The sequence below is a fragment of the Python bivittatus genome, unplaced genomic scaffold (assembly GCF_059951505.1).
Source record: "Python bivittatus isolate LINGU-HERP-01145 unplaced genomic scaffold, Pbiv_v1 ctg000220_np1212, whole genome shotgun sequence".
NCBI lineage: Eukaryota > Metazoa > Chordata > Lepidosauria > Squamata > Pythonidae > Python > Python bivittatus.
The window spans coordinates 7,281,367-7,308,963 of record NW_028277048.1 but is presented as its reverse complement, the minus strand read 5'-3'; the positions used below and the strand labels follow the sequence as shown (position 1 = coordinate 7,308,963).

Sequence of the window (27,597 nt, the reverse complement as noted above, 5' to 3'; positions counted from 1 at the left end):
GCCTGTATGATGTTTTAAGAACTTGGTGTTCAGTTTTAGAATATCTCTTGTGGAGAATGTGTGTATGAAATGAAGCTAGATAAAAATCAAGATGTGCAGCTAGGCTGTTTATAAAAATGGATAGAACAAATAAAATATAAGGAGCTCATCAGGGAAGCTGCTGCTCTGTCCTAATTTCAAAATAGGGGGCTGCCATGCCAACTTATTCTACATATGGAGTTCCCTTGAGGATGGTTGATTTTCATAAGAATCCCAGCTCCTCTATAAAGAATTTTGGGGGCTTCCAGTGTCTGTCTGGGCATGACTTGAAGTATTATTTCACTTCTTAAAAATACCTTTGCGCAGAGATCAGACTTTTCTGAAGAACTGCCTCTTCCCTTATGCTTTCCCACGGATTGAAGTAACCCAAGGCCCTTCTGTATATTATATCCTTTGGAGGGGAGCAGTGCCTATGAAAAATAGCATCTTTGCAGTGTTGCTAGCTTGGGGGTCTTTTCTTTGACTAACCTCCAATTTAATGTCCTGCCTTCTGTATATGGAAGTGCCCAATTTAACCCTTTACTTTCTTTAATACAAAGCATTTCATTTCATCACACACCCTCCTAAGGACAGGAAGCTTGTATCATAATTTTTTTTTCCCATTGGGCTACAGATGATTTTGAGAATCCTTGTTTGTATAACCCAACTTTTCCCAACCTCGTGGTCTCTAGGCATGTTGAACCTCAGTGCTAGCTGTGAAATTAGGGAAATCATAGCCTAAAACATCTAGAAGGCATCAGAAGGAAGGCTGAATTAGTTGCAGAATATCACATGAAATATGTTATCTTCAAAACTTTGTTCCTTGTATATGTTGCTTGCTGTTTAGAGGTGCTGTGTCCCATAAGCTGTAATGATCTTCATCCTCTGTTCTGTGTAAGCTCCTCATTCATTCTCTCTCCACCCCTTGCAGGCTTCTCAGTGGAGGGTCCCTCACAGGCAAAGATTGAGTGTGATGACAAGGGCGATGGCTCCTGTGATGTGCGCTACTGGCCCCAGGAGCCAGGGGAATATGCAGTCCATGTGCTCTGCAACAATGAAGACATCAAACTCAGTCCCTTCATGGCAGAAATCAAGGCTGCTCCCAAGGACTTCCACCCTGAGAAGGTAAATATGTCTGTGCTGGAGACGTGTGTTCATTAAGGCTTTCCTTTTGGGCATCGTGGCTTTAGTTTTGTGTACAGATCCTTCTGTGGTAGGAGAAGAATTTGGCACACATGGCTGGCTGGAGAAGGGGTTGCATATCTTGTCTTTAGGAATGTCTTTTTAAGGCTGTGTCCACACGTGAGGTTTAAAGCAACAGTTTCCTTGGGAAAGTGATATAAGTCAAGGTTTCTTGCTATCATGGTTGGGGAAAACTGCAAAGGGAATTTTGAGCAGGTCTTCCAAATGAAAGCAACAATAAGGAGGGGTTTTGTGCCAATTTTTCCAGCCCTTTTCATTATACAACTAATTCTGATTCCTGGCTGCTCCTGCCCTCTAAAATCTCTCAGCAAAGGCTGAATGCTGGCTTCCTTCCAACTGTTTCTTCACAGTGGAAGGACGCTTGTTTTCACTTGCTATCTAACTACATTGAATCATGGTCGGTTGGCTCTTTTTTTTTTTTTTTGTCTTGTGATGGTCAGCAAAGGTTTTGCAGCTAACAATTTTCTTCCGACTCCTTTCAAGGTAAAAGCCCATGGCCCAGGCCTAGAGAAGACTGGTGTTGCAATCAACAAGCCTGCAGAGTTCACAGTAGATGGAAGGAGTGGTGGAAAGGCACCTCTCAAGGTGCAAGTACAGGTGAGATAGTTTATATTAGCAATGGGCATGGGATTCTCCATTGCTAAGAGCTGCCTTCCCCAACCTGGTGTCCTCCATCTGAGTGGGACTTTCTCTTAAACTTCATGTGAAGTATAAGGAATTGGGAAGTGATTGGAAATTCTGGCAATTTTAGCCCCAATGCACCTGGAGGGCAGGTTGAAAGGTTGGAAGATTGCTCTAAAGGAATTGGAGAAGTGCTTTCTCAATGATGGGGTGGGTGAAGCTATTGTGATGAAAGACATTGCTCTGCCGAAAGGTGATTTCTTGATTTCTCCATCTCAGGACTCTGAAGGATCGCCTGTAGATGTCTCAGTGAAGGATAACGGCAACAGCACCTATAGCTGTTCCTACGTGCCCAAGAAGCCAATGAAGCACACAGCGATGGTGTCGTGGGGAGGAGTCAATATTCCCAACAGTCCTTATAGGGTTGGTGTTCCTTGCAGTAGTAAGCAAAATTATTAGGACAAAGTGGGACTTTCTTAATCTTGGTCCCAGGAAGCAAAAGGCTGTCCAGAGTGCTCTACGAAAACCTCTGACGCCAGAAAGGTCTTTTTACTAGCAGGTTTTCCTCCAAACCACCACCTCTACCTCCTCCTCTTACTTATTGTTGGTCGCACAGTCAGCCAGTTGTTTAGACTGGATTTGGCATTTTTATCCACCTATCGAGTCCTTCCCAAGGACCTGGGATAGGCAGATATTGTTGTTTGATGGTGTTAAAGGTATCATCACAGGATGTAAGCTGTTCCAAGTAAAGCTACCTTTTGCAATTGACTGATAGTGATTTTGTCAATGCTGATGATCTTCAAATGGTGCTCCAGATATTTTGGGATTGCACCCAAGATGCTTATTACTATTGGTACTATCTTTGCTGTCTTTTGCCATAGTCATTCTACTTCTATTTGCGGGTCTTTATATTTTGTGATTTTCTCCAGTTCTTTCTCTTCTATTCTGCTGTGTCCAGGTATTGCAGTGTCCACTATCCAGACTTTTTTGTCTGTCTTATCAACAGTTGTTAAGACTGGAGTGTTATGTGACAGGTGCTTGTCTGTTTGAATTCTAAAGTCCCAGATCGCTTTAGCTTCTTCGTTTTCTATTACTTTGTCTGTTTTGTGGTCCCACCAGTTCTTGCTTGCAGGCAAATGGTATTTCTTGCAGATATTCCAATGCACCATTGTTGCTACTTTGCCATGTTGTTGTTTGTAGTCAGTCTGTGCAATCTTCTTCAAGCAGCTAACTAGGTGGTCCACTGTTTCTTCAGCTTCTTTGCAGAGTTGGCTTTTGCTATCTGTTGCTGTCTTCTCAGTTGTGGCTTTATTTGCATTGGTTCTGTGCAGGCTTGGTCCTGTGTAGCCAGAATTAGCCCCTCTGTCTCTTTCTTCAGCTTTCCTGCTCTTAGCCATTGCCAGGTATTATTGTTATCTGCTTTGCCTGATAGGTTTTTTGTGTTAATAATATTATTTATTTTTATTATTTATAATAAATAACTATTATTATTTATAATGTATATTTATTTTTTGTTGTTGTTATTTAGATTTAATATAGCCACCTAATCCAGTGGACTCTGGGCACTGAATAGAGCAGTTTCCCCTTGTAAACAAATCTATTCTGTTGCAAGGGCAGCATGGGTGGGCTCCTGTTAGATTTCATTCCTTCCTTGTTTCTATTATAGCCTGCCCTTTCACTTACCCTCTTCAGACAGATCCCCAAGCACCAGCGGTAAAGGAGCTACCTTCTTGCTGTGTGGACTCCAGGAACTTTTCTAAGATACATATTCTAGTTTTGGGGAGAGCACCTATCCTCTCCCACCTCTCCAGCCCCAAGTTCAAAGACAAAACTTGGCATTCTTGTATCTCTAGGTAAATGTCGGAGCTGGCAGTCATCCCAACAAAGTGAAAGTGTATGGTCCTGGTGTGGCAAAGACTGGCTTAAAGGCTCATGAGCCAACCTACTTTACGGTGGATTGCACAGAAGCTGGGCAGGGTGAGTTGAGCGTTTCCATCCTTAATGCCTTGGAATGTCTGGCGCTGCTGGAAAGGAGGCGGAGGAGTGGGCCACCCCCATACCACCCCCGCCCCCTCCACCTTCCAGCGCAGTCTCATTCGGACTGAGAGTTAGCTCTGAGAAGCTAGTCTTCTGAAGTACACCAACCTTGGTCTGATTTAGGCTTGGAGGTGGGGACATTTCAGACTCATTCTTAATTGGGGAGCCAAGAATAAATGCTTGTGTTGTAAATTGCTCTAAGAAGTACTTAATGCTGAAGGGCAGCACATAAAAATTGACTTTTGTTTCCTGCTCCCCCTCCCTTTCTCCTTCTGGCAGCCAAGGGAACAAAAGACAAGGCTATACAATCTTTCTGGCCCTTTGGCTTAGTCTGGCTTCTCCACTTCTGATGCCCAGTTCTGAAGCCTTTTGTAGCCTAACTGCTGCTGTTCATTGCCTTGTTTGTGTTGAGAAGGTTGTGCCTTTGGCATCCCTTTCACTAGCTTCTCTCTCTTCCCTGCCCCCCCCCATGGTTACACATCTCACAATGCGGGTGACAGACGTGATGAAAGCAAGAGGGGGGGAGAGAGAGCTGCGCTGCTTCAGATGTTGCCCAGATATAACTCCCATCAGCTCTAGCCGCCATGGCCAGCAGTCGATATAATGGGATTTAGAGTCCCACAGCATCTGGAGGACAATTTGTTTCAAAGCTTCTCAATGTGCAAGCAACCCATGGCTTGAAAATGCTTTTCTGTCTTTCTCTCTGCTAATTTCTAAGTGCAGTGGACTACGGAGACAGAGCAGGGTGTATATATCTAAGTTGTAGTAATCTGTATTCTATGGCAAATAGTAACTAAACTTCCTTCCCAATTGCTTGGCATAATGCTTTAATTGCACTGCTCTGTTCATACTGTACAGTGTATCCTTGAACAAGCTACAGAAAGGAATTAGCAATCAACATGAGCAATTCTGGCCTTGCTTTGTTTTCTTTCCCATGCCCTAGAACCTTGCTAGCTACTCTCCAGCCTTGATTTCTTCTAAGGCTACAAGGATTTAGGGGTATATTATAAAAAGTATCCTAAGTCTTGTGTACACTTCATGTGTAGATTGATGGCCTGCATCTTTGCCTTTATTTTACTGCCATGGCTGCCCCAGGAAAGACCAGAATTGCCCACTGGAGAAACAATTCTCCTCAACAAACATTTAAAGTGAAGATTGAAGCCAAGGTTGATAGACTTCAAGGGCTGCACTATATGGGGACAGATTGGCCCACTTTCAGGCTTCGGGATCTGTGTCAGGATTGCAGGAGCAGGTTTTAGTAATGCATTTAGATGCCTCTAACGTGTGCTGACTTGTCTCTTCTTAAAGGTGATGTGAGCATTGGCATCAAGTGTGCCCCAGGTGTGGTGGGCCCAGCCGAGGCTGATATAGATTTTGACATTATTCGGAATGATAATGACACCTTCACCGTCAAATATACCCCCCGGGGTGCTGGAAGCTACACAATCATGGTGCTTTTTGCTGACCAGGTGAGACCATTTCTCAGAGGGGCCACTGCAAAATTGCTGAGGTATGGGAGAGAGTCACCTGTAGGTAGCTACAGTTTTCACTTGCTTCTTCTTGATCTCTAGGCCACCCCCACCAGCCCCATCAGAGTCAAAGTGGAACCCTCACATGATGCCAGCAAAGTCAAGGCTGAGGGACCTGGCCTCAACAGGACTGGTGAGTTGGGGATACACTTTGCAAACAGCTATACATTACAAATAGGAGCCGGGAGCTTAGAAGTTGTGTCTGGAACTGCTGATCCAGCCACTTGCAAGCAGAACAGAACTCAGTCCTAATGAGTGGATAAAAACAATGTCATGCAGACTTTGTAAATATTGACATTAAACAGTAATGTCCTGGAGAAGCTTTTAACTTATTCAATAAGGTGCATCATTTCCTTGTCTGTGGTTGGGTTGGCTTCCTGAGGTTCTCTCAAGGTAGGTGTCTGCCAGTTTTAGAATGAATTTTAATATTGTGAGCTTCAACCTTCCAAAGCCCCTGGGAAAAAATAAAGTGCATTCTCCCCCCTGGAAGTCCCTGGTGCAAAAATCCATAAATGAAGCAGAAAGCATGCCTGCCAGCCCGTGGAAAGCTGAAAGCTTTTCCCTCTTCCTCAGGTGTGGAGATGGGGAAGCCAACCCATTTCACGGTCAACACCAAGCCAGCTGGGAAGGCCAAACTGGATGTGCAGTTCACGGGTCCAGCCAAGGGAGATGCCGTAAGAGACTCTGAAATAATTGACCACCATGATAACACCTATACTGTCAAGTACACCCCTGTGCAGCAGGTATGTTACGGGAAGGAGAGGATGGTTTTCAGAGATACACCTGAAACATGGTGTCTTGTTAAATAGTGAACTGCTAGAGGCTTTGCACAGATTTATCACCTTAGTAAAGCAAGGCTTTCGATTGAAATCTTGCTAGACAGCCAGTGGGCGGGACTTGGCAGCCTTACCCCCCTCTTCCCTTAAATAAGTGACTCCTAGGGAGAGTCTCGATGGGAAGGCAGTAGGAAGGATAGGGGCTTCATAGAAGGGGAAATATGCAAGGCAGGCTAGGGGGCCTGCACAGACAGTGATAAGTGACTCCAGGATATTTCTTGTGTTTCAGGGTAACATTGGAGTAAATGTAACATATGGGGGAGACCACATTCCCAAAAGTCCTTTCAATGTGGGAGTAGCTCCCACCCTGGACCTCAGCAAGATCAAGATCTCTGGACTTGGAGACAGTACGTATCCCAGTGGTTTCAATTCTATGCTTGCTTTTGCTTCTTAATCACAGGGAAGGATGCTGAGTTACACATAGTACTCATCTCTGATTGCTGTGATTTTTCTTGAGCCCCTCTCAGCTTCTGGAGATGTTGTACTGCATTAGGCTAACATATTTTTTTAGCTGCTGTAGAAGCTGGAAACTTATTGCTTGTTTTTTTTTTTTTTTAAACAATGATTTTCAAGATGTCGAATTCTGTTGCCAATATAAAATATATACATCATGGATGAAAATTGTAGCCCACAACATCTGGAGGGCTTTAGGTTCCACATCCATTTTTAGACCATGCCTGAATTGAGAGTTCGATAAAAAGCCGGTGCGTACAGCTGTCTAGCATCTGCTAACAGTTGTCTTCTGGGACTGGACCAAGAGCCTGTCTGTTCCAGCTTTCTGTCAGGACCAGATGTCCTCTGGGAAGTTTGCACAGGACATGATTCAAATGACAAAATAGAACCTAGTATATTCATGGGTTGAATAAAAGGTGTAGTTCTGCTAGAATATAGACTGTAGGTGCGCAATCATGTTTGGGGTTTTGTCATCACTGAAAGCTGAGATTCTCAAGGCCAGATTATATTACACAAAGATGCTGCCAACACATTTAGCTCAACTGTTTCTCCTGTAGATGTGCCCCTCCTCTGTCAGTCTCCATTAGATTTACCCTGGACTGTGATGGCCATTTTTATCTTTGCCATCTAGCTTCCTGCTCCTGGCCAATCTAGAGCTGTGAACCATATCTTAGAACATATTTGATACACTGTTGAATTGTAAGGATAAACTGAATGCAGTTGTGATCATGGGCAGCATCAAGACCTTGAGATGCTCTGTGGTTATCTCTTCCCCACCCTCCACTATAGATTGGGGTTGCTATAAGGGCATGCATGTACAGCACTGACTGTACGTCCAGACAAGATGCCTTCTTCTAGGTCTGTTCGCTATCAGTGTAAATTTAAATTAGGATAACTCCCTGCCATAAGCAGAACTCTCTATCCTCAGACACATTGATTACAAAAGTTTCCACCCCACCCCACCCCACCCCCCACTACCCCAGCTATAGTTCCAGTGTTCCATGGGGTGATGGAAAAGTTACTTAAAGAGGAGGCATGTCTTTAGAAACCTCCCTAGTGGTTCCTGAATAAAACTTTTCCCTTCCTGGAGACTTGCCAGGGCAAAATGACTGGAAACACTCCAAGGCTGCCTTGTTTTTTTCAGGAAATATTAGTCATGCCAACAGTATCATTCTCTCCCCTCAGCTTAACTCCAGCTGCAAAATATGGTCACCTTCTCCAAGCCTTGGGATATGGGGTGTAAATCTAAATGGCTACCCAGGAAAAGAAGAGTCACCTCAGATATCTTGGCAAAGGATTTGCAAAGTATAGGAGATTTGTGGGTGGAATCCTCCCTTTATTCTGGGGCAAATGGGGCAGGTTAGGTCAAAAATGTCATATCCGTTCAAGATTTGACCTTCATAAATGTGCACTTGGTTCTTGCAGAAGTGGAAGTGGGCAAAGACCAGGAGTTCACTGTTAAATCCAAGGGGGCTGGAGGCCAAGGCAAGGTGGCTGCCAAAATCACAGGCCCATCCAGTAAGCCTGTGCCCTGTAAAGTAGAGCCAGGCTTGAGCTCAGACAACAGTGTGGTGAAGTTCATTCCCCGAGAGGAAGGTCCCTACGAAGTGGATGTCACCTATGATGGAGTGCCTGTCCCAGGCAGTCCCTTCCCTGTGGAGGCAGTACCTCCCACTAATCCATCGAAGGTAAGAGTCCCAGTTCTTGGTGGGTGCCTTGGAAAATGTCTATTCTCTCCATCTAATTTAAAGCCCTTCTGTTCTAAATTAGATTATAGAGTCTTGCCCGAATTCAGCCAAGAAAATTCTAGTTAGGGAATATGGTCCTCAGGGTCAAAGGATCACACCCTATTTATTGGCATGAGCCATTCCTAGGTAACACAAGGGGTTCAGATGAGTGAACTTGTGTATGTACTGTGTGAGTAAGTCATGCATCATGGAGAGGCAGCTGTAATGTGATAAATGATCCTTTGGAGGTTCAGCCAGTGCTTGAATCTCACTGTATGTGTGGGGAGATGCTGGGTTGGTTCCACAGACTGGTCTCTTGGAGTTCTACAGACTTAATGTCTAGATAAGAACATTCTTGTCTTCAGTACTTCCCTATATTTGGCTCTCTAATAAATGGTGACCCAAAATGTAGCCTGGAAAGTGGGTGGAGACTTTCAAGAAAGTTCAGTGCACTGAATTTTCCTTTGCTCACTACAGTGCCCTCCTTCAGCTGTGAGGAACATGTGTCCCTCCAAATGCTTAATTACAGTTCATGGTAGCCCTAGCCAGCATGGTGAGTGGGGAGGGATACCGCCCAAAGTTTGGTACAAGATGGGCAGCTATATAAATGTTTTAAATAAATATAAGTTATAAAGCATCTCTCTCCATCTGGGTATAGTAGCAAAGGATTGTCTTTGGAAGGGGATACAATATTTTGTGTTTTTTTTAAGGAGATCTTGCTTATAAATTAAGTCAACTTCTCTCCCCCATCCTGCTCTCCAGGTGAAGGCTTATGGACCAGGCCTGAAGGGCGGCTTGGCTGGCACTCCTGCCCCCTTCACCATTGATACCAAGGGGGCTGGAAATGGAGGCCTTGGCCTGACTGTGGAGGGCCCCTGCGAGGCCAAAATAGAATGCCTGGACAATGGGGATGGCACTTGTTCAGTCTCCTACTTGCCCACAGAACCCGGAGAGTACAATATCAATATCCTCTTTGCGGACACCCATGTGCCAGGCTCTCCTTTCAAAGCCCAGGTGGTGCCTGGCTTCGATCCATCCAAAGTGAAGTGCTCTGGACCAGGGCTGGAGCATGCCACAGCAGGGCAGGCAGGAGAGTTCAGTGTGGACTGCTCTAGCGCTGGGAGCGCTGAGCTCACTATCGAGATCATCTCGGAAAGCGGCACGCAGGCAGAGGTCCATGTGCGGGACAATGGGGATGGCACTTACACCATCACTTACATCCCACTCTGCCCTGGTATCTACACCATCACCATTAAATACGGTGGGCAGCCTGTACCAAACTTCCCCAGTAAGCTCAACGTGGAACCAGCGGTGGATACATCTGGCATTAAAGTCTATGGTCCTGGAGTGGAAGGCAAAGGTAAGCAAGGTGGGGGATGATCCAAAGCACTGAGACTCAGATACTGAGCAGTTGGCAATAGGTTAAGGCCAGGTGTGTTCTCATGAATATGTCTGCTGACTTTCTGTGGCTGCAGAGTACAGGTAGTCCTTGGTTAACTATGGCAATTGGGACTGGAATTTCCATCACTAAGTGACACGGTTGTAAAGCGCAACATCACCTGACCGCACCACTTAGTGATGGCACTTCCGTCGTTAAGCAAATCCTGCGCTGCATTAAGCACAACATCATGTGATCACCATTTATGACTTCCCCATTGATTTTGCTTGTTGGAAGCTGGCAGTGAAGGTTGCAAATGGGGATCACGTTGACTGTGGATGCTGCAATGTCATAATCGTAAGCCAGTCACTGAGCACTCAGCTCATGATCACGTGACCACAGAGACACTGCAATGGCCACAACTTTGAGGACCAGTCATAGGTACCACGTGTTCAGCACCATTGTAAGTTCGAACAGTTGCTGAATGCATAGTTGTTAAGTGAGGACCATCTGTAAAAGCAAATACTTGAGCACTACTTAGGTTTCCTGCCATTCTCTGTTTTGGGACTAATTCTGTTTCTTGTAGTCATAGAGAAGGATACCAGAGACCTTTAGCTGTTTTCCTAAAACATATTCACAGCCATATAGACCAGGAACTAAAATACATGATATAGAGTATGTATGCTTGTTGCTAGTTACATAGTGTGTTGGCAAATCATTTTACATAAGCCTGGGGCTTTATAATAAGAGGACTTGAGGGTATGCTGGAAAGCATGCATATGAGGTTGAAAGCTGTCTGGGTGGGAATTCTCTGTCCTTGGCTTCTCGTGGCTGCCAGATTATTTTTCATCATCATTATTATTATGCCTTTGAGTCAGTCTTGACCCCTGGTGACTGCCTGGACTAGTCCCTGCAGTTTTCTTGGCAAGGTTTTACTGGAGGTGGGTTGCCCTTGCCTGCTTCCTAGGGCTGAGCGAGAGTGACTGGCCCAAGGTCACCCAGCTGGCTTCATGCCTAGGCGGGACTAGAACTCACAGTCTCCTGGTTTCTAGCCTGGTGTCTTAATCACAACATCAAACTGGCTTTCAGCTGTAGGATACCTTAATGATAAACAGAACAGACTGAGGATGACCTTCTGGGTTTCAGTTGGGGTCCATGAGTACTAACTTAAATACCTCGCCTAGTGGTACTGGATATTACAGGGGATCCAAGGTGTTGGTAAGTCAGGATGCAAGCGAGATGGAGGTTTGGGCAGGCAGGTTGGAGAGTCTGTTTTCTAAGGCCTGCCTTACTGATGCTGCTGATGCTTTCGCCAGGTGTATTCCGTGAAGCCACAACAGAGTTCAATGTGGATGCCCGAGCCCTAACTAAGGCCGGGGGCCCTCACATCAAAACCAGAGTATCCAATCCCTCAGGAAACCTTACAGACAGCTACGTGCGTGACAATGGCGATGGCACCTACAATGTGGAGTACACACCCTATGAAGATGGTAAGTTAGGGGAAAGAGATGCATAAAAGTGATGGAGGGATCCTGGTTGACATGGGTGGGATAGAAGGAACTAGTGCTTCTTTGATCCGCTGGCTCTGCAGGCCTGCTTTTTTTAGAAGATGAAAGGATGTAATGGTATGTGGGAATGATCTTGGGAGACAGGAGGAAGAGCCACAGCCTAGACAACGGTCTGATAAATGGAATCTGAGTCTGAAGGAGGGGTAGAGATAGAAAAAACATCTCAGAAGGGACCCTCCTTAGTTTTTGGGAGAGTAAAATAAGAGAGGGGAGAGGTACTTTCAGACTTGCAAGATTCTGTTACTGTAACTTTACGATAAAGGTAGTGTTAGTACTCATGGATGGTGCTTCTTGTCCGGACGAACGTAAAGGGCTGACATAGGATGTGTTTGTGTTAGGTGAAGAAGCGCAGCCAGTTGTGTAACCTCCAAAAGTGCTTAGGAGTAGGCCCTCCTTATACCTCTCCTTGTCTCCCTTTAGGTGTCCACTCAGTTGATGTGACCTATGATGGCAGCCCCGTACCGAGTAGCCCATTCCGTGTACCGGTAACTGAAGGATGTAACCCCGCAAGGGTGAGAGTGCACGGGCCTGGCATCCAGAGTGGGACCACCAACAAGCCCAATAAGTTCACGGTGGAGACAAGGTAAAAACTAGAAAAAGCATATGCAGCAGTGTTTGAAAAGGGGGAATGAACAAGGGTAGCTCTTAGTTTGGGCTGCCTACTTTTACCTGCACTTCCAAAAAAGGCATATATTTAAGCAGATCAGGAATACACCTTTTACGGCTATATTTAGCCTTTCAGTGGAATGTCACTGAAGGGTGGGGGGAGGAGAGGCAGGCATTGGGTGAATCAAATTAATTGAGTATAGATAGTATGATCACTCCCTCCTGTAATTTGCAATTGCAATTTTTCCCTGTAATCACACTACAAATTAGAGTTTGGCATCAATTTTTGAACATGCTCTGGGAGCCATACTTAAGGGTTTGGGGCACTATATATGGTGCTGGAACTCAGATTGTATACTCTTGAAGTAAACCAACTACTTCAATGCTTCCCCCTGAGATTATTGCAAAGCATGTTGGACTAAAATGCAAACTTGTGGTGGGTGTTTTGGAAGGCTCTGAAGCACATACCATTGCTGAGAAGACAAGTAATAAAGCCATAAGCATTTGGTAGGAGAAAGAGATAACCCTAAGTAGGTTTTAGGGCTCTAAACAGAAGTGCAGGGCTGTAGGAATGGAATCCAATTAAGATATAACTACATCCTTCAGAGATCCAGGATGATTTCTGTAAACTTTACAAATACCTTGGTTCCAAATTGGAACATATAAAGTTTGGGCTGCCCATCCCTCCAGATTGATGTAGTCTTACTGAAATGTTTTAACTTTCAGATTCCTTCTCTCTCCCTCTCCCTCTCTCTCTCTCTCTCCCTGCTCATAGCAGCTGCAATTTCCTATTACGCAGGTTGGGTTCAAAGATTAGGGGCCTGTTTGGAATGCTTGACCCAGTTGTTTCTTCTTTCTACTACAGGGGTGCTGGTACTGGTGGCCTGGGCCTAGCAGTTGAAGGTCCCTCTGAAGCAAAAATGTCATGCACTGACAACAAAGATGGCAGCTGTTCTGTGGAGTACATCCCCTATGAACCTGGCACCTACAACCTTAATGTCACATATGGTGGCCACCAAGTGCCAGGTATGGCTTGAGCAGGATATAGCGATAATAGGCTGGTGATGGCAGCACTGATTGCAAGTTAGAATTTGGTAGCTGAGCTAGCTTGGGTGGGGGCAATCCCTGAGGGCTTCAACAAGGAACCTATCCGGGCCCTGAGCGTGAGCATGCAACCTAACTTAAATGGTATCTATGACTCTATTTTCACTAGCTTGGCAGTTTTCTAGGCTATGATCAGAGCTGGGTGGGGGAAACAATTCCAGGATAGAAGACCAGATTGCCTTTTTAGGATGATAAGATAACATGAGTTGGGTAAAAGCCTTCCCCGCCTGAAGTCCTACACGCCTAGAGAGTAGCAGTCTCTCTATGGAGGAGGAGACCCAGTCCCTTTGAGTGTGGCTGGGTGACTCCAGCACAGAGAAAGGGGGAGTCATTTTCTTTGCAATATGGGCAGAGAGATCATGATGAGTTTGATGATGGAAGAAGCAGCCAGGCTTCCTCTTCCTCCATTCTGGGCATGTATATTTCATCCCAATCTTAGTCTGGATGAAGAAACTTTGTGGGCCATATCCAGCCTTTGGCCCAAAGATGATTGCCTAATTATTTGTTGCATTTATATCTTGCTTTTTCTTTGGGCACTCATGGGGAATCTCCCTAATTTTATTTGTACAACAACAATCCTGTGAGGGGCACTGGGTTGAGAAACAGTGGTTGGCCCAAAGTCAGCCAGCGAGCTTTCGGGCTGAATCTCTACCCTGCACCCCAGATTTCCCAGCCTTTCTATAGGCATAACCCACTATTGTGGAGTGGCCAGTCTTGAACAAAAGGTTAACAACATGGATGTTCTCAGCTTGGTTGCTTCTACAAAAAGGAGTCCATAAGCTGTGTTTAAGTTCTTGGAACACTTCAGCTGCTCTTATCTAAGCAATAATTACCAAACCAGGAGGGGTGGAGCAGGAACTTCTAACTACTGGCATAGAACTGAGAGGGTACATTGTGGTGTCCTGGGCTGAATACAAGCCGCCTGTCCAAGCTATTGTAGCATCCTGGTGCTGGTCACTAGTAGCACAGGTATTGTCATCCTGTGGCTAGAACATGTTCAGAGTCACCAAATTGGTTGATCACTTGCTAAAACCTATACTTCTCAAGTCTCTTTAAAGGCCAAAAAAGTAAGCAGAGGATAGCAGAGAGGGTTTGAAAATAAGGATTACAAATGTGTCTCTTTCACAATAAGCAATGGATGGAGAGAACTCAAAAAGCCTTTTTAAAAAAAATACTGGAAGCATATGCTTAGTCCATGGTGCAGCTCCTTGGTTCTGATTCAGCTTCTCTCTTCTCTTTAGGAAGCCCATTCAAAGTGCCCGTGCATGATGTAGTAGATTCATCCAAGGTAAAATGTTCAGGTCCTGGCCTGACTCCTGGGGTTGTCAGAGCTAATGTTCCCCAGTCCTTTACAGTGGACACCAGCAAGGCAGGTGTGGCACCCCTCCAGGTTAAAGTTCAAGGTCCAAAGGGTAAGTAAATCTGTTCTTGACTGGGCAAATAATATCTTCCTTGGGCTTGGCTCATCCCTCACCTGTTGCCCTTGTCCTACAGGAGTGGTTGAACCTGTAGATGTTGTGGATAATGCTGATGGGACTCAGACTGCAAGTTACGTACCAAGTCGTGAAGGCCCGTACAGCATTGCTGTGCACTATGGAGATGACGAGGTGCCTCACAGGTAGGAATGGATTGGTGAAGGCCAAAGAACAGATACTGGCATCAAAAGCCTCTCTGGCAAAAATGCAGAAAAATAGCATTCATTAGCAAACTTCTGGTCCTTATGATGAAGATCTGTCTTTTCCCAAAGAAGAATCATATCTGAAAAGTGGAAGCTCAAAGGGACTGAGCAGAGCTTCTAATAGCATTTGGGATGCCTTTCAGGGCGGTTTCCTGCTTCATACATATTACAGTGTTAGTGACAGTCATGGACAGTCTGTGGACAGTCTTTTTTATAGCCTTTGGAATCAGAAGTATTAAGAAAGAGCAGACCTGGCTGTTAAAAAAAAAAAAAAAAAAAAGTCAGCTGGGCCTAATTCCATAGTAACAAATGTTGGGGGTTACTAGGATGGTATCTTGAGCTAACTCTTAATATTCCTCATTATTGTGGTTTGTAATGTAAGAAGAAAGCCAGAAGATGCTCAGGGGATTTCCTTCCCCGCTTATGTATGGGTGCTGAAGCTGAAGCTGCACCAAAAGCTTTCATTGAATCTGCTCTTGTAGCTAGTTTGAAAATGGGCAGCCCTTAGTCCCTGTTCCAGTTTTTTTCAGCCTAGTGCTGTCTCAATATGTTGAGAGTGAACTTCTCAAAATTCAACTGGCATGGCTGAAAAGAATTCTGAGGGTGCCATTCCAACTTCTTAGATGGGTGTCAGTTTAGGAAGATTACCTTATATTGTGAAAGAGGACAATAAGAGTAATTGCTAATGCTGAGGAGCATCTGTGCACCTTAGAAGTGCAGAAGGAGTCCTTAGACCTTTTGGTAAACTCTACCTATACCTAGCATTTCTTCTTTCTTGTGTTTCTCCAGCCCATTCAAGGTTAAGGTTCTACCTACTCACGATGCCAGCAAGGTGAAGGCCAGTGGTCCAGGGCTAAATACTACAGGTGTACCAGCCAGTCTGCCAGTGGAGTTTACAATTGACGCTAAGGATGCTGGAGAAGGCTTGTTGGCTGTACAGATCACAGTAAGTGGAAATAGGCCACAGAGATGGGATTGCAGGGATACCAAGTGAAAAACAAAGTTCTTGGTGGGGGGTTCTTGCTGTTGCTAGATGTGCAGAACCAATAGATAATTCGCAAGTAAATACTCAGCGAAACAATAAATGGGAAAAAGAGGATTGTGAGCCAGTTAAGGATTTTCATAAGCTGGAGATGGGCAGTCTCTTATCTCTCTGAATGAATTGCTGGAAGTGTTTGTTTAATATAGTGCCATATTCTAAGGGACACTGGCATTTTACAACAGTAAAGCAATAAAAACAAAATAACCCCCCCCCCAACACTCCTACAATAATTCTGATGGCACCCACCCATCATCCCCTAAACAGCCTCCCTTTTCGCTTCCAGGAGGCCATTAGAATGGCCACTAACCTGGCCTGTATGGGTAAGATAGTCCATAACACAAGGGCCACCATAATGAAACCAGATTGTTTGAGTCCTTGGTCCCTTAATCTTCTGGGAAGGCAGTCCTGAAGATGACTAAGAGCCAAGACTTAAGGGCTTAAGAGGTTAAAACCAGCACCTTGAATTGTACATGGGAACCTACCGGTAACCAAAACAGTGCCTGCGACCCCAGTATTACATGGTTATAGCAATTGTCGCCCACCAGTAGACAGATAGCCCCGTGTAAAGGGTAGGCCAATTGCGTGGTGATAAGAGCATAAATCACTTGCTGGGGCCTCCGGCAATGATCTTCTGTTTCATCTCCACAATGACACAGCTGCCCAAGAGGATGCAAATGCTAACTCATACTTGGGACATGTCGTGGGTGTCTGTTTTGCTTTGTTTTGAGAATCTAAAGTCTTAAAGTTCCCTTGTTCAACTTCCTAGATCTGAAGCTATTGATCAGATGACACATATGAGACTGAGAGTCTGTACCCATTTTTAGTCAAAGGCTTGAACTAAGGACCATAAACTACAAACTGATGCATCTGGAGCTCTGCAAAGCCTTTGTTGGTCTCTATTGTATGATTCAGTTAGTTATGACCGCAGCTGCTCCGTAGCCATCCTGATTTATTCATACTTTAGGATATTTTCTTTATCCTAAATAAGTGAATGAGTTTTTAGTGCTTGTCTCTTGAAAAAGAACAGCTGGTTTTACTAGCAGTATCTGGTAATTTCAGACTTGGGGTAACCACCTAGTGCAGGGGTCCTCAAACTCTTCAGCTCATCAACCCCTTTTTGAAGTTTCTGGTTGTCCATTGACCCCCAAATATTATGAAAATAATGTAATAAATACTACTTTCACTAATAGTATTATGAATAATAACAACAACATTGACCCCTTGGATAGTCCCATCAACCCTTGGGGGTCGATACTGACCACTTTGGGGAACCCTGACCTAGAGCTTGGGTGCCTTCCACTGGCTCTACCTCAGTCCGCTTGCTTGCCTTCCTCCTCACTCAGGATCCTGAAGGCAAACCCAAAAAAGCCACCATCCGGGACAACCAAGATGGCACCTACACAGTGTCGTATGTTCCCGACATGACTGGCCGCTACACCATTCTCATCAAGTACGGTGGGGACGAGATTCCCTACTCCCCCTACCGTATCCGCGCTTTACCAACTGGGGATGCCAGCAAGTGTACGGTGACAGGTGAGAGCTCTTCCGGGCAAAGGGTCTCAGGGAGGGGGAAGATGCTGGAGGGTGGGTGAGCCACGCTGAACCAATGCCACGCCCCACACAGACTGCTTTTTGCCGGGCACCTCCGGCCCCACTGCGCATCACTGTGGGGAAGGGGATGTATGTTTCCTGTCTGTTTTTTAATTGTGCACTGTTTTGTGTGATTTTTGTCTCACTCTGATTACCCTTGCTCTTTGCCCTTTCACCTCAGTGTCGATTGGAGGTCATGGGCTAGGTAAGCAGCTTGCTGATGGCTCCCCCTCCCCCTATGTCTGCTTGCTCCCCCGGCAATTTTCCCCTCACATGGTCCCCCACCTGCATTGGACTCCACCTCTGCTTGAGATTGGGCAGCGGGACACACTTTGAACTGGAAGAGGCTGTTTTAAAGTACACGCATACTAGAACTAGGCCTGTCCAATCAGTCACAGATGTCGGTGTGCCATTTGCCAGAAATAATACAGAGCTGCCATTTATTGTTTCTCTTGCCATGTAAAGGGACATCTTTAGTAAAACATTAGGATGTGAAATGACTTGGAAATGAAAAAAGTAGGCCTTTAAATTGCAGTCTTACTGATCAGTCAGTCAAGACTTGTCATTTTAAATACTGATTATCAGAGTAATTTGTACAGATTTAGCTCTGGCAGATTGATGGGAAAATAAATTGTTTTACTATCAAAATGCCAGACTGTAAGAAGGATTCCTGAGCTGTCTAGTCCAGTGTTTTGTTTTGCAACCAGTCACAGCTCTCAGGCCTTGAGCAGAGTAGAGAACTTTCACATCCTGAAATGGTTCAGCTCTCCATTCAAACACTAGGAACTGAGCCCAGGGATCCTGCTTTGCACAAACAACCAAGTCCTACCTCTGCTGGGAACAGATTACTTTGTACTTTTCATGTAGCTCAGATGTGTCATGAGTATTGAGCAGAGATGACTGACGTTTTCCTCCAATAGTTCAGCTAAGGGTCACTTGTAATTTTGGCAAGCAACTCTGCCTGATTGGCAAACTATACCTTTCCTTGAGAGGTAGAAAAAGACCTTGGACTGTGTTCAACTCAGTGAACTGCTGAGAAGCAAGCAGGTGGATCTAAATGTCAGGGTAAGATTGCAGCATGGCTGTCCTGGAACTCCCCCCTCCCCCCTTTTCAGGTAGCCCTCCCTTGCTCCCCCCCCCCCCGCAATGCTCTTGAAATCACCCCTCTTGCTTGCACCGTGGAGGGTGTGCATTTGTAATCAGAAATAAATGGACTGGGATCATGCATGTTTCCTAACCTTTTGGGGGAAGGTTTCCTCTCTGTAGACAGGCATGTTGCAAGCCTTGGGGTGGCTTGAGTGACTACCTTGACCTGCAAGAATCCTGTTGTCAAGGTGCAGAAGTCTTGAAGCAGGGAACAGACTATATTTATAGAGCTGGCTAATAAGATTTCCCATGTTAATTGAAGAACTGCTGGAGATTATTTTCAGACCAGGGAAGTTTTTTTCTCTTTTTCTGCAAATACAAGAATCTAAGCTTATGAAATGAAGCTGAATAAAGGGAAAATCCAAGATAGTTAAAAGGAACTACAGTAATCCTTCACAGAGCACATACTCAAAATTACAGGATTAGTGTGCATAATATGTAGTGACAACCTCCAACTTTAGTGGTTCAGAAAAAGTATTACAGTAATTACTGAAAGGTAAGGTTGTCATAGCTGCTAATAATGACAGCCATATAGTATCTTTGGTGCTGAAGGTGGTCATTACTGGAAAACATGAACCAGAAGTTGCTGTTTCCTTCTTGTCCATTCTGCGGCTTTCCAGAGGCAGTTGGTTGGACACTGGGGAAGCACCATGTTGAACTAGATGTTCCTTCGCCTGATCTGGGCCTAGGTATACAGATCCTCAGGAGCAGGGAAAGATGTGGCATTCCAGATGTTTCTGAACTACAATTTCCACCAGTCTTTGCCAACCTGGCCAATGCATATTGGGAGTTGCACTTCAGTGACATGTGGAAAGCTAAGAGCTTGAACAGGTAATAGTTTACTGGATTCTTTCAATATGAGGGAATAAGTTGCTGATCTCTGAAATCCAAAGAGCTATAAATTGCAAGTGGTGCATAGGTCTTCAGCATGGACCTAATTTGCTAGATGGTGAGACATAAGAGTAATCTGATCAGGGAAACCACTCACCCACAGCTTGCTTGTGTGTGCCAAATTGGCAACACATAAATTCAGGCATCTCCCTTGCCAACATGCCTTGCCAATTCTGAGAAATGCTTCCACAGCTGGTAATACTAATCCTGGATTCCTAAAATAGGAGCATAAGCAGCTATAGAAGTCTTGATGACTTGGCTTAACTTGTGAGTTCAATGTTAAAAGCAACAGATTCAGAACAAAATAGCTGAAAATTGAAACACTGGTATCAAAGCACCTTGGGAATTGTAGTTTATAGAGAGTGTGCTGCCAATTGGAATTTCAGCTGGGGTTTCTCTTGGTAAAAAGCTAATGACCATTTAGAACATACTGTTCAGAATCCAGAAAAGCACCTTTATCGATGGCACTGTGCTTCCCATGTTAAGTTTGGGCTTATTTCCCAGCAGAAACAAGATCTTCCAAAAACCTTTGGCATTGGCAGATCCCAGTCATGCAAAACTGTTCCCGTGCTTCATGAATCTGCTGCTGGTAGTGACTGACCATAGCTTTGGTTGCTATAATAACTCTAAGTAATTACTTGCTCTAATTCTTAACGTGAAGATGTCTGATTTGGTCCTTAGGGCTGATATGAAGTATCAAGTGTTGCTTCTGATCTAGCTCCCAGCCTCTTGTGTGAGCTTGGCAGGGTTCTTAACTCCTATTCTCCCTCCATCCCTGTGCAAATAGCAATTGAGGCTCTACAGTTACTCTTCTCTTGCACCTCAACAGCCACCTCCTTGCATGAAGTGCATGGGCAACTGGGAGCAAGCTACTGAGATGCATAAGGAGAGGACTGGGCCAAAGCTTCTGGTAGTAAGGAATGGGAAGCAACCTTGGCTTATATGGAACTGAGTTGAGGTTGGGTCCACTTTCAGCCATTTGGCTCTTGCTCCTTTCTAAACATGGTGATTTTCTAAAAGAGTTTACAGATACACACAATTAGAAGTGTTTGCTGAAACAGCAACAGAGGTGAAGGAACTAGCACTCTGGTTTTGTTTGTACTGAAAGTACTCTGTTGTGAATATTAGGGAGCACTCTGTTGAAGGTGCTCTTTTCTGACCTGCACTGAGTTATCCCAATCTGATAATTAAGTCATGATTCTTTTGTCTATTGGTGAGCCAGCCCTTTGATTCCACCTTCCCTGACTAAATGTGTAGGGAAAATTGGCATGACAGGTGTGTATAGGCTGATCCAACCTCTCTTTCAGATAGATTATGATAAGAGCTTCCAGCGTTGACCTCCCAGCACATGTGGAGGGCCCCAGTTTGAAGAAGCCTGGATTATTGAAGAGGCTTGGAGTTTAGCAGATTCAGAGTGGAGGAGAGGAGAAAAGGTTGGGTGTGGGCTGGGATCACGTTCTCCATTTCCCATGGTTCGTTCTTTTGCTAGGAGCTGGCATTGGTCCCACTATCCAGATTGGTGAAGAGACTGTGATCACTGTGGATGCCAAGGCCGCTGGAAAAGGCAAGGTGACCTGCACGGTGTGCACACCGGATGGCACAGAGGTAGATGTTGATGTGGTGGAAAATGAGGATGGTACCTTTGATATCTTCTACACGGCACCCCAGCCAGGCAAATATGTCATCTGTGTACGCTTTGGAGGAGAGCATATTCCCAACAGCCCGTTCCAGGTTACGGTGAGTTTTACCCTGATGTGGGAGAAATCTTTATATGTTGAGCAGCCTCCATAGAGTCTGCTGTGGCAGCTGTTGTGGGGAATGCACTGCCTCCTGTGCAGACAAAGTGCCATCATCTCTCAGGTGCTTCGGACTGAATGGGCCTGGAAGGCATCAGCCCCAAAATCTGAGTCTGTGGTGGCCAAAGGATCACCTGAAAGATGCTGTATGTGTAGAAGCATGTTGTGTGCAAATATGTCCAAATGCTCTAATGAAATTGCTGCCCCAATCTCCTCGTCCTTCCTCTTCACCCCAGATAAATAAAAGGGAGGAAGCAGGTGGTGCCTGGGTTTAAAAACCCTGAGTGGGAGGTGGGCAGTGTGTAAAGCTAATTGGTTAATGAGTAAAACTGGTACAGATCAACTCTTGTTTCTGGGTTGTATAAAAAATGCAATCAATCAAATTATTGGCTGGCTATTAGGAAAGAGGACTGTATGATAGAGACAAAGCTGCTTGTTCACACTGTGAAGAAGATCAGGCATTTCTCCTTTAAACCTGCCTTCTTTGTCTTAGGCAAATAGCTTCCCCTTCTCAGATCCGAGCTCAGATCTGAGTCCCGGGCTGCCCTTGAGCTGGATGGCCATCTGGCTGTTAAACCTGTTTTTTTGCTGTTTGTCCTATTTGGGGGTGGGAGGTGGAGGGTGCTTTCCCTTCCATAAAGACTGCCCTCTAGCTGCAGTGCAACTGCCAAACCTCATGGCTCCCTATGTTTCTCCTGTGTTCACAAGATCCAAAGAGAATGTATTTTCTGGGCAGAGCAAAGCAGAATGTCTGCTGGACTAGTGATTGCCCAGTTGCCTGCTTTCCAGAGCAACAATGACAGCGCTTCCTACCTAATCCAGTTTTGAAACATGATGTGCTTAATTAAAAAGGGAGGAGCTAGAAGCTATGCAGTCTCTGGATATTCTTTGCAGCTGCTTTCTGGAAAGCTTATTTAAACTCGTCCAATTTTGCCACACCGTATATCTGAGGGCTAGAAACTTGTTTTTTTTTAAAGTATCAAGGCATCAGGGGCTTGAATGCCCCTTGTTTGCCTGGAATCCAGTGGAAACGGTTATTAGTATTCCTCTTGTCAAGGATTACAAACATCACCAACTCCCATCTAAATAGAATTTAAAGTGAATTGCTTCAGCTTCTAGGTTTAGGAATTGCATTTCAGAATGCTTTCTTGTGGAAATCACCTGTGTGGAATCAAGGAGTACAAAAGTTATGAAGGAGTATGCATGAAGAAGAGACCATTCCTTCAGTGACCTCCCCCCGCTCCGCTTTACAGTGGCATCTGATGGTTAAAAGCAAGTTAGCAAACTCAAAACTGTGACATGCAACTTATCCTCCTTTAACATGTGACTCATTGTTTGGCTTTTGGACACAGAGCCTTCCTGTTCAAATGTTTGTCACACTTTCCAGGTTCCAACACAAAAGGAGCCTCCTGGCTCATCTTAATAAAAAGAGGGGGAAGGGAGGGGTATTGAAGCAAGCAGGGCCTGTCCCTTCCCTCCCTCCCTCCCTCCCTTCCTTCCTTCCTTCCTTCCTTCCTTCCTTCCTTCCTTCCTTCCTTCCTTCCTTCCTTCCTTCCTTCCTTCCTTCCTTCCTTCCTTCCTTCCTCTTGTGTGTTTAGAAACAAGCAAGAATCCCCGAATCAGGGAAGTTTAGATTTGTTTTCCTCTTTCTTCCCTACCCTGCCCAGCAAGCTGAAGACTTCCCTTTGGAGCACAGATTTTTAATTCTGCAGTTCCTGAAACTTAAGAACTTAACTGATGATTTTCCCCTTTGGTGTTGCTTTTGCAGCACCACCCTTTGTATGCTTCCTCCAACACAAACTTGAAGCATCCTGTGATATCTCTCGGCCACTCCCTGCTGGTCCGTGATCTGCATCTTACTGCCAATTTGTGGTGCCACAATGAGGCACGTTGGCCTGAGAGAGCCTTCTCCCAAGCTGATGGTTGCAGATGTGCTGGCCAGCAACTCCAGTCATTCCCAGCCAGCACGGCCCATGGTAGGGGTGATAGGAGTTGCAACTGAAGGCATCTGGCAGGCAGCAGGTGGGGAGAAGGCTCATCTAAGGCCGCACGGTGATCTCTCCGTGTTTTCCGCTTGGCCATTGACTCCCGGTTGCTAAGGTGGCTCATTACTTTGATGACAACCAGCAAGTTCATTATCCCAACTATTGTGTGACTTGGCTGATACTTTATTCCCCCACTCTCCCCCCAAGCCACCTCTTTTCATGTCTGTCAACAGCTATGTATTTTGGATTTTTAAAAGGATGGAGAACAAGTCTGTATAATAAATCCATCTGCACACAAAGAGCACGCACACATTTCTTGTCAACCCCCCAAATGTAGGTGCAGTACTGAAAATCTTTAAAAAAAAACAACCCCAAAACTGCTTTTTCTATTTTAATATCTCTCAGTGCATGAGCAAATGGAGAAATTCTTCTGCTGAGCTTCCACTGTGTAATTCTAGGGAGCCTCTTCTCCAAATGTAAATTGGTACTTTGTTATATAACATACGTTGCAGTGAGATCATTATTTTGGGCTGGCAAGCAGCGAAGTTTTTTCTGTGCGATCCTGGTCTTAGAAAAGCAAAGCCTCCCTTAAATCAAACTGGACCTCCTGGTGACTTCATGGACATGTCCCAGTAATCTTGTTTTTTTTTTTTTTTTGCAACAATAGCGACATAGTTTGCCATGATCTTCCAATTTTTTTCAATTTCCAGTCTAACTTACAGCATTGGAATTTCCTGGTGGTCCCCCATCCAAGTACAAACCAAGCTTGACCCTTCCACTAAGGTCAGCCAGGTGCTGCCACCAAACACTTTTGGTTTGACAGCTCTTTAAATAAAAAGAATTGAAGTGTGTGGCTCCGGGGGGGGGTGTCCCAGAGTGACAACTGCTCTCTTGTGTACTCCCTAGTGTTCCTTGGTTGCCCTCATTCTGTTATGCAATTGTTACTGAAGATAGCAGTAGTTCTTTTAAAAACAAGTTTCTAGCTCTCACTTTGGCAGCGGCAAGATCCAGGTCAAATCTGAGTCCTTTGCAATGCGTTCTTTTTTTTCTTTTTTGAAAAGCAGTATTATATTTTGGCATTGGGGCTGTTGCTTTGGGAAGAATGGAATCTCAAAGATTAGCACCAATTGAGAGAAGTCCGAACCATATGATTGAATAGCAAGCACTGAGTTGTTTTATCCTTTGCCAGTGAGCTCTCCCAGACAGTGGGTGGCTAAGCTACCGTCACTGGGGTGGCTCTCTGGCCTCCAAAGAAGAACTGTTGGTCTGTTTTCTGGGTTTGAGCTCTGAAACGGAGGCGCTGTAATGATATCATGGCTCTGAGCCGGCCTTTCCGTCAATCCATTCTAACCGTCTTGCCCCATTCCTGCCACAGGCCCTGGATGGTGAGCGCACGACCCCCCAGCAGATGGCCCAGCCGATGCGTGCCCCACCCTACGCATACCCACCTGGTGCACAGCAGCCCTGGGGACCAGCAGTAACAGTTCAGTTTCATAGAGGAAAAGCTAGCCCAGCGCATTCTGGGGGTGGGGAAACTGCCCCATGGAATTCAGATGGCTGCTTTGCTTGCCTTGGCACTGCTTGGGGCTGACAGTGCTGCTTGAAAGTACGATGTCAGGAACCAGCCCTTTCCCCAAGATCGGCACAACTGAATTACTCAGAACAAAAGATGATGCTCCTGTGGTGGGGAGGGTGGCGGGATGCTATCCAGAGATGATTAGCAAATGTCCCTTGAAGCACCACCAAGCTGTGGAAGTGATGGGTAAGAATTCAGTATCCCCCTCTTGTGACATAGGGATGATGCAGGCATCGAGGCCAGTTGAATTTTTTTTATTTTTTTTCCCCATTGGGAAGCTAGAAATACGCAATCCGAAATTAGGAATGCAGGATGTATTTGGTTCAGCATGTTATTTAAAAGCAGAAGTGTGAAATTATCAACTTGCAGGGAGAGAGAGATCTTGGAGAGCCACTGTGGGTCAGGCTTTCTCATTAGTAGCTGCCTGATCCTTTACCTGGAGATAGTGGGGCTGAGTATGAGACCTTCCCCATACAAAGCAAGTGCTCCTTCACTGAACTATGGTCTCCCTCCGTAGCACAAATGACAACCTGTAAGCTCAGAATCAAACCAGATATGGCCATAATTGCCAATTGCATAAATACGGCTTTCTTTTCTTTTAAATACATTACCTCCTCCTGACTCAGGGACCCTATGCTAATTCTTCCGTCTCCCTTTTGCATCTGTTTTTTAACTTTAAAAACAGTTGGTGCCTCTTATCAGTGGGATCATGCTGACAGTCAGACTAATGAACTGCTGAACCTTCATTATTTTCCCCCTCTTGCAAGCATAATCAGCTTGTAGAAATAAATGGGACTGTTTTTAGAGAGCCCTTAACTTTTCAACTGGGTAACTGTTGAATTTAGGATCACCTCCTCTAAGGCAGCTGCTGCTTCTTTGCTGGCTTGGCTAATTGCTGTTGGCAGTCTCTGCAAACATGTAGCATTCTTCGGAGTACACACATTGCCAGCTGGCAATTAATTCTGCAAGGTATGATGAGAAATGGAATTGAAATGAAGGTGGTTGGCTATCATAAACTCCCTCATGAGCTTATGCAGAGGGCATTGCTAGGGGCATGGTGTTCTCGCAGTGGGGCTTTCTCATATGGCATGCAAGAAACTCCAACTGTAGGCTTTGGGGCTCTTGAGGACATTTTTCATTGCACCATCCCATCCCCAAACACACTCCCCTTTGCTTTATATCTGCTCTGCTTGAATTCCAGGGAGGGAAAGAGACCTTCCAGAATGTGGCAGGTTTGGTGCTTTTCCCAGGGTGTCTTTGTCTGAGGTCACATCCCTCCATCTCTGGATGCCATCCATGCTTTGTGTGTCGTCCTTGTCAAGGCCTCTGCTGGGGAAATCTTCCAAGCCCTATCCCAACCAGGCTGTGTATCCTTATTCCAGGATATGAAGGAATGTGGTTCACCTCTTTCTTTAGGGAGTCTGTTGGGGGCTTGGCTAGCTATAAGTAGAGTCCTCCTTGGCTTGATCCTGGTCTGGCCTTTTGGAGGAAGCTTGCTGATGGGCATAGCAGTCTGGTTGCCCATTGGTGGGATCCCAACACTTAGCATTCTAACTGAATAGAAGCCAGATGTAGGCAAGCATGCCAGCCAACCAGGGTAAGGTAGCAGAGAGGTATAGCATAACTAAGCGGCTTGCTGATAAACCCTTCAGAGGTATATTTAATTTGGCAGCTAGAAGCACAGGGAATTGGAAAATAAGAGGTCTGTAACTCCTCCAAGAGCTGGAGAACCGGAGCCTGGGGATACACAAAGGAAGCTGGGCAGGAATAGCGATGCTCCTGAGGGATACTATGGCCAAAGTGCTTCTTGAAACAGCTATGGCCAAGATAGTTGCATCGATTCCTGTTTGTCCCAATACTTCTTAAAACAAAAAGGAGAATAAGTGATACAGCTGCTTGAAACTCTTTCTGACTTTGGGGACATCCCTTAGTCTAGTTCTGGCCTTAGAGTTCTAGTTCTTGCCAGCTTGGGAATCTCCTGAGTATCACAGTTTCCAATTACCTGTTCTAACAGCTATTGGAATAGAAAGCTATGGAGAGAGAACATTCAGCTTCACAGCAAAACCTAGTCATGTCCTTGGTTCAAAGCCTGGATTCCAAAGTCATGAAGGCCCTATTCTTGCAAAATCCAGACTTTGTAACCCCAAACTTTAAAGAAAAGGGAAATTGTCCATCTCACCTGTATCCAGCAGTGCACCTGGTTTGCTAGCTAGCCTATTTGCCTGCAGCATATGCAGTCCCTCATTCATTCTAGCATTTAGGAGCAACTAGGGGGTTTTCAGAGTCTGTCTTTGTCAGCAGTGTTCCATCGCTTTTATGGATTCTTGCCTTCTCATCCCTCCTCGTCATCTTTAAGTGCCCTCTCTCTTTCAAACTGCCCTCCATGTTTCTCACTCCTCTTGTTGGGATGGTGGGTCACCTCTGTTTTCCAGGCAACAGATCGTCCTGTCAACGGGCTGGATGCTGGACTGCGGCCTTTTGACTTGGTTATTCCTTTCACTATCAAAAAAGGAGAGATAACAGGTAAAGAGCTAGAGATGTGGCTTAAAGGCAGTTGTGTGCATTAACAGCCTGGGAACACAAATTGTAGAACGAGGCAAAATTCAGTTTCCTGATCCCTGTTTTTATTTTTTATTTTATTTTACATAGCTGTCTTTTATAGCTATGAAGATAATGAGCAATGTCTGCCAAAATTTGTGAGATAGCTGAAATGGGTGGGTTGAGGGTCTTACGTCTGCCTTTCTTTTTTCCACTCCTCATAACTAGGAGATGCAGGAAAAATATTAGCTTTTATTTTATGGAGATTGCAGGAG

At 45.1% G+C, this 27,597-nt stretch overlaps 1 protein-coding gene across 4 annotated transcripts in view; it reads left to right on the top strand.

Annotated features, from left to right (window-relative positions):
• Nucleotides 1-27,597, top strand: part of FLNA (filamin A) — a 71,452-nt gene that overhangs the window by 28,819 nt on the left and 15,036 nt on the right. The window contains exons 13-33 of one of the 4 annotated variants that reach the window (XM_088137750.1): nucleotides 950-1,143; nucleotides 1,705-1,818; nucleotides 2,122-2,265; nucleotides 3,696-3,819; nucleotides 5,188-5,348; nucleotides 5,451-5,541; nucleotides 5,982-6,151; nucleotides 6,474-6,591; nucleotides 8,123-8,385; nucleotides 9,187-9,784; nucleotides 11,119-11,292; nucleotides 11,791-11,953; nucleotides 12,842-13,002; nucleotides 14,322-14,492; nucleotides 14,575-14,698; nucleotides 15,548-15,704; nucleotides 17,144-17,333; nucleotides 17,572-17,595; nucleotides 20,917-21,164; nucleotides 24,584-24,691; nucleotides 27,217-27,307. In XM_088137750.1, the coding sequence (XP_087993876.1) occupies nucleotides 950-1,143; nucleotides 1,705-1,818; nucleotides 2,122-2,265; nucleotides 3,696-3,819; nucleotides 5,188-5,348; nucleotides 5,451-5,541; nucleotides 5,982-6,151; nucleotides 6,474-6,591; nucleotides 8,123-8,385; nucleotides 9,187-9,784; nucleotides 11,119-11,292; nucleotides 11,791-11,953; nucleotides 12,842-13,002; nucleotides 14,322-14,492; nucleotides 14,575-14,698; nucleotides 15,548-15,704; nucleotides 17,144-17,333; nucleotides 17,572-17,595; nucleotides 20,917-21,164; nucleotides 24,584-24,691; nucleotides 27,217-27,307 (3,588 nt within the window). The remainder of the gene's footprint in view (nucleotides 1-949; nucleotides 1,144-1,704; nucleotides 1,819-2,121; nucleotides 2,266-3,695; nucleotides 3,820-5,187; nucleotides 5,349-5,450; nucleotides 5,542-5,981; nucleotides 6,152-6,473; nucleotides 6,592-8,122; nucleotides 8,386-9,186; nucleotides 9,785-11,118; nucleotides 11,293-11,790; nucleotides 11,954-12,841; nucleotides 13,003-14,321; nucleotides 14,493-14,574; nucleotides 14,699-15,547; nucleotides 15,705-17,143; nucleotides 17,334-17,571; nucleotides 17,596-20,916; nucleotides 21,165-24,583; nucleotides 24,692-27,216; nucleotides 27,308-27,597) is intronic. The other 3 variants (XM_088137751.1, XM_088137752.1, XM_088137753.1) reach the window with 3 other exon arrangements.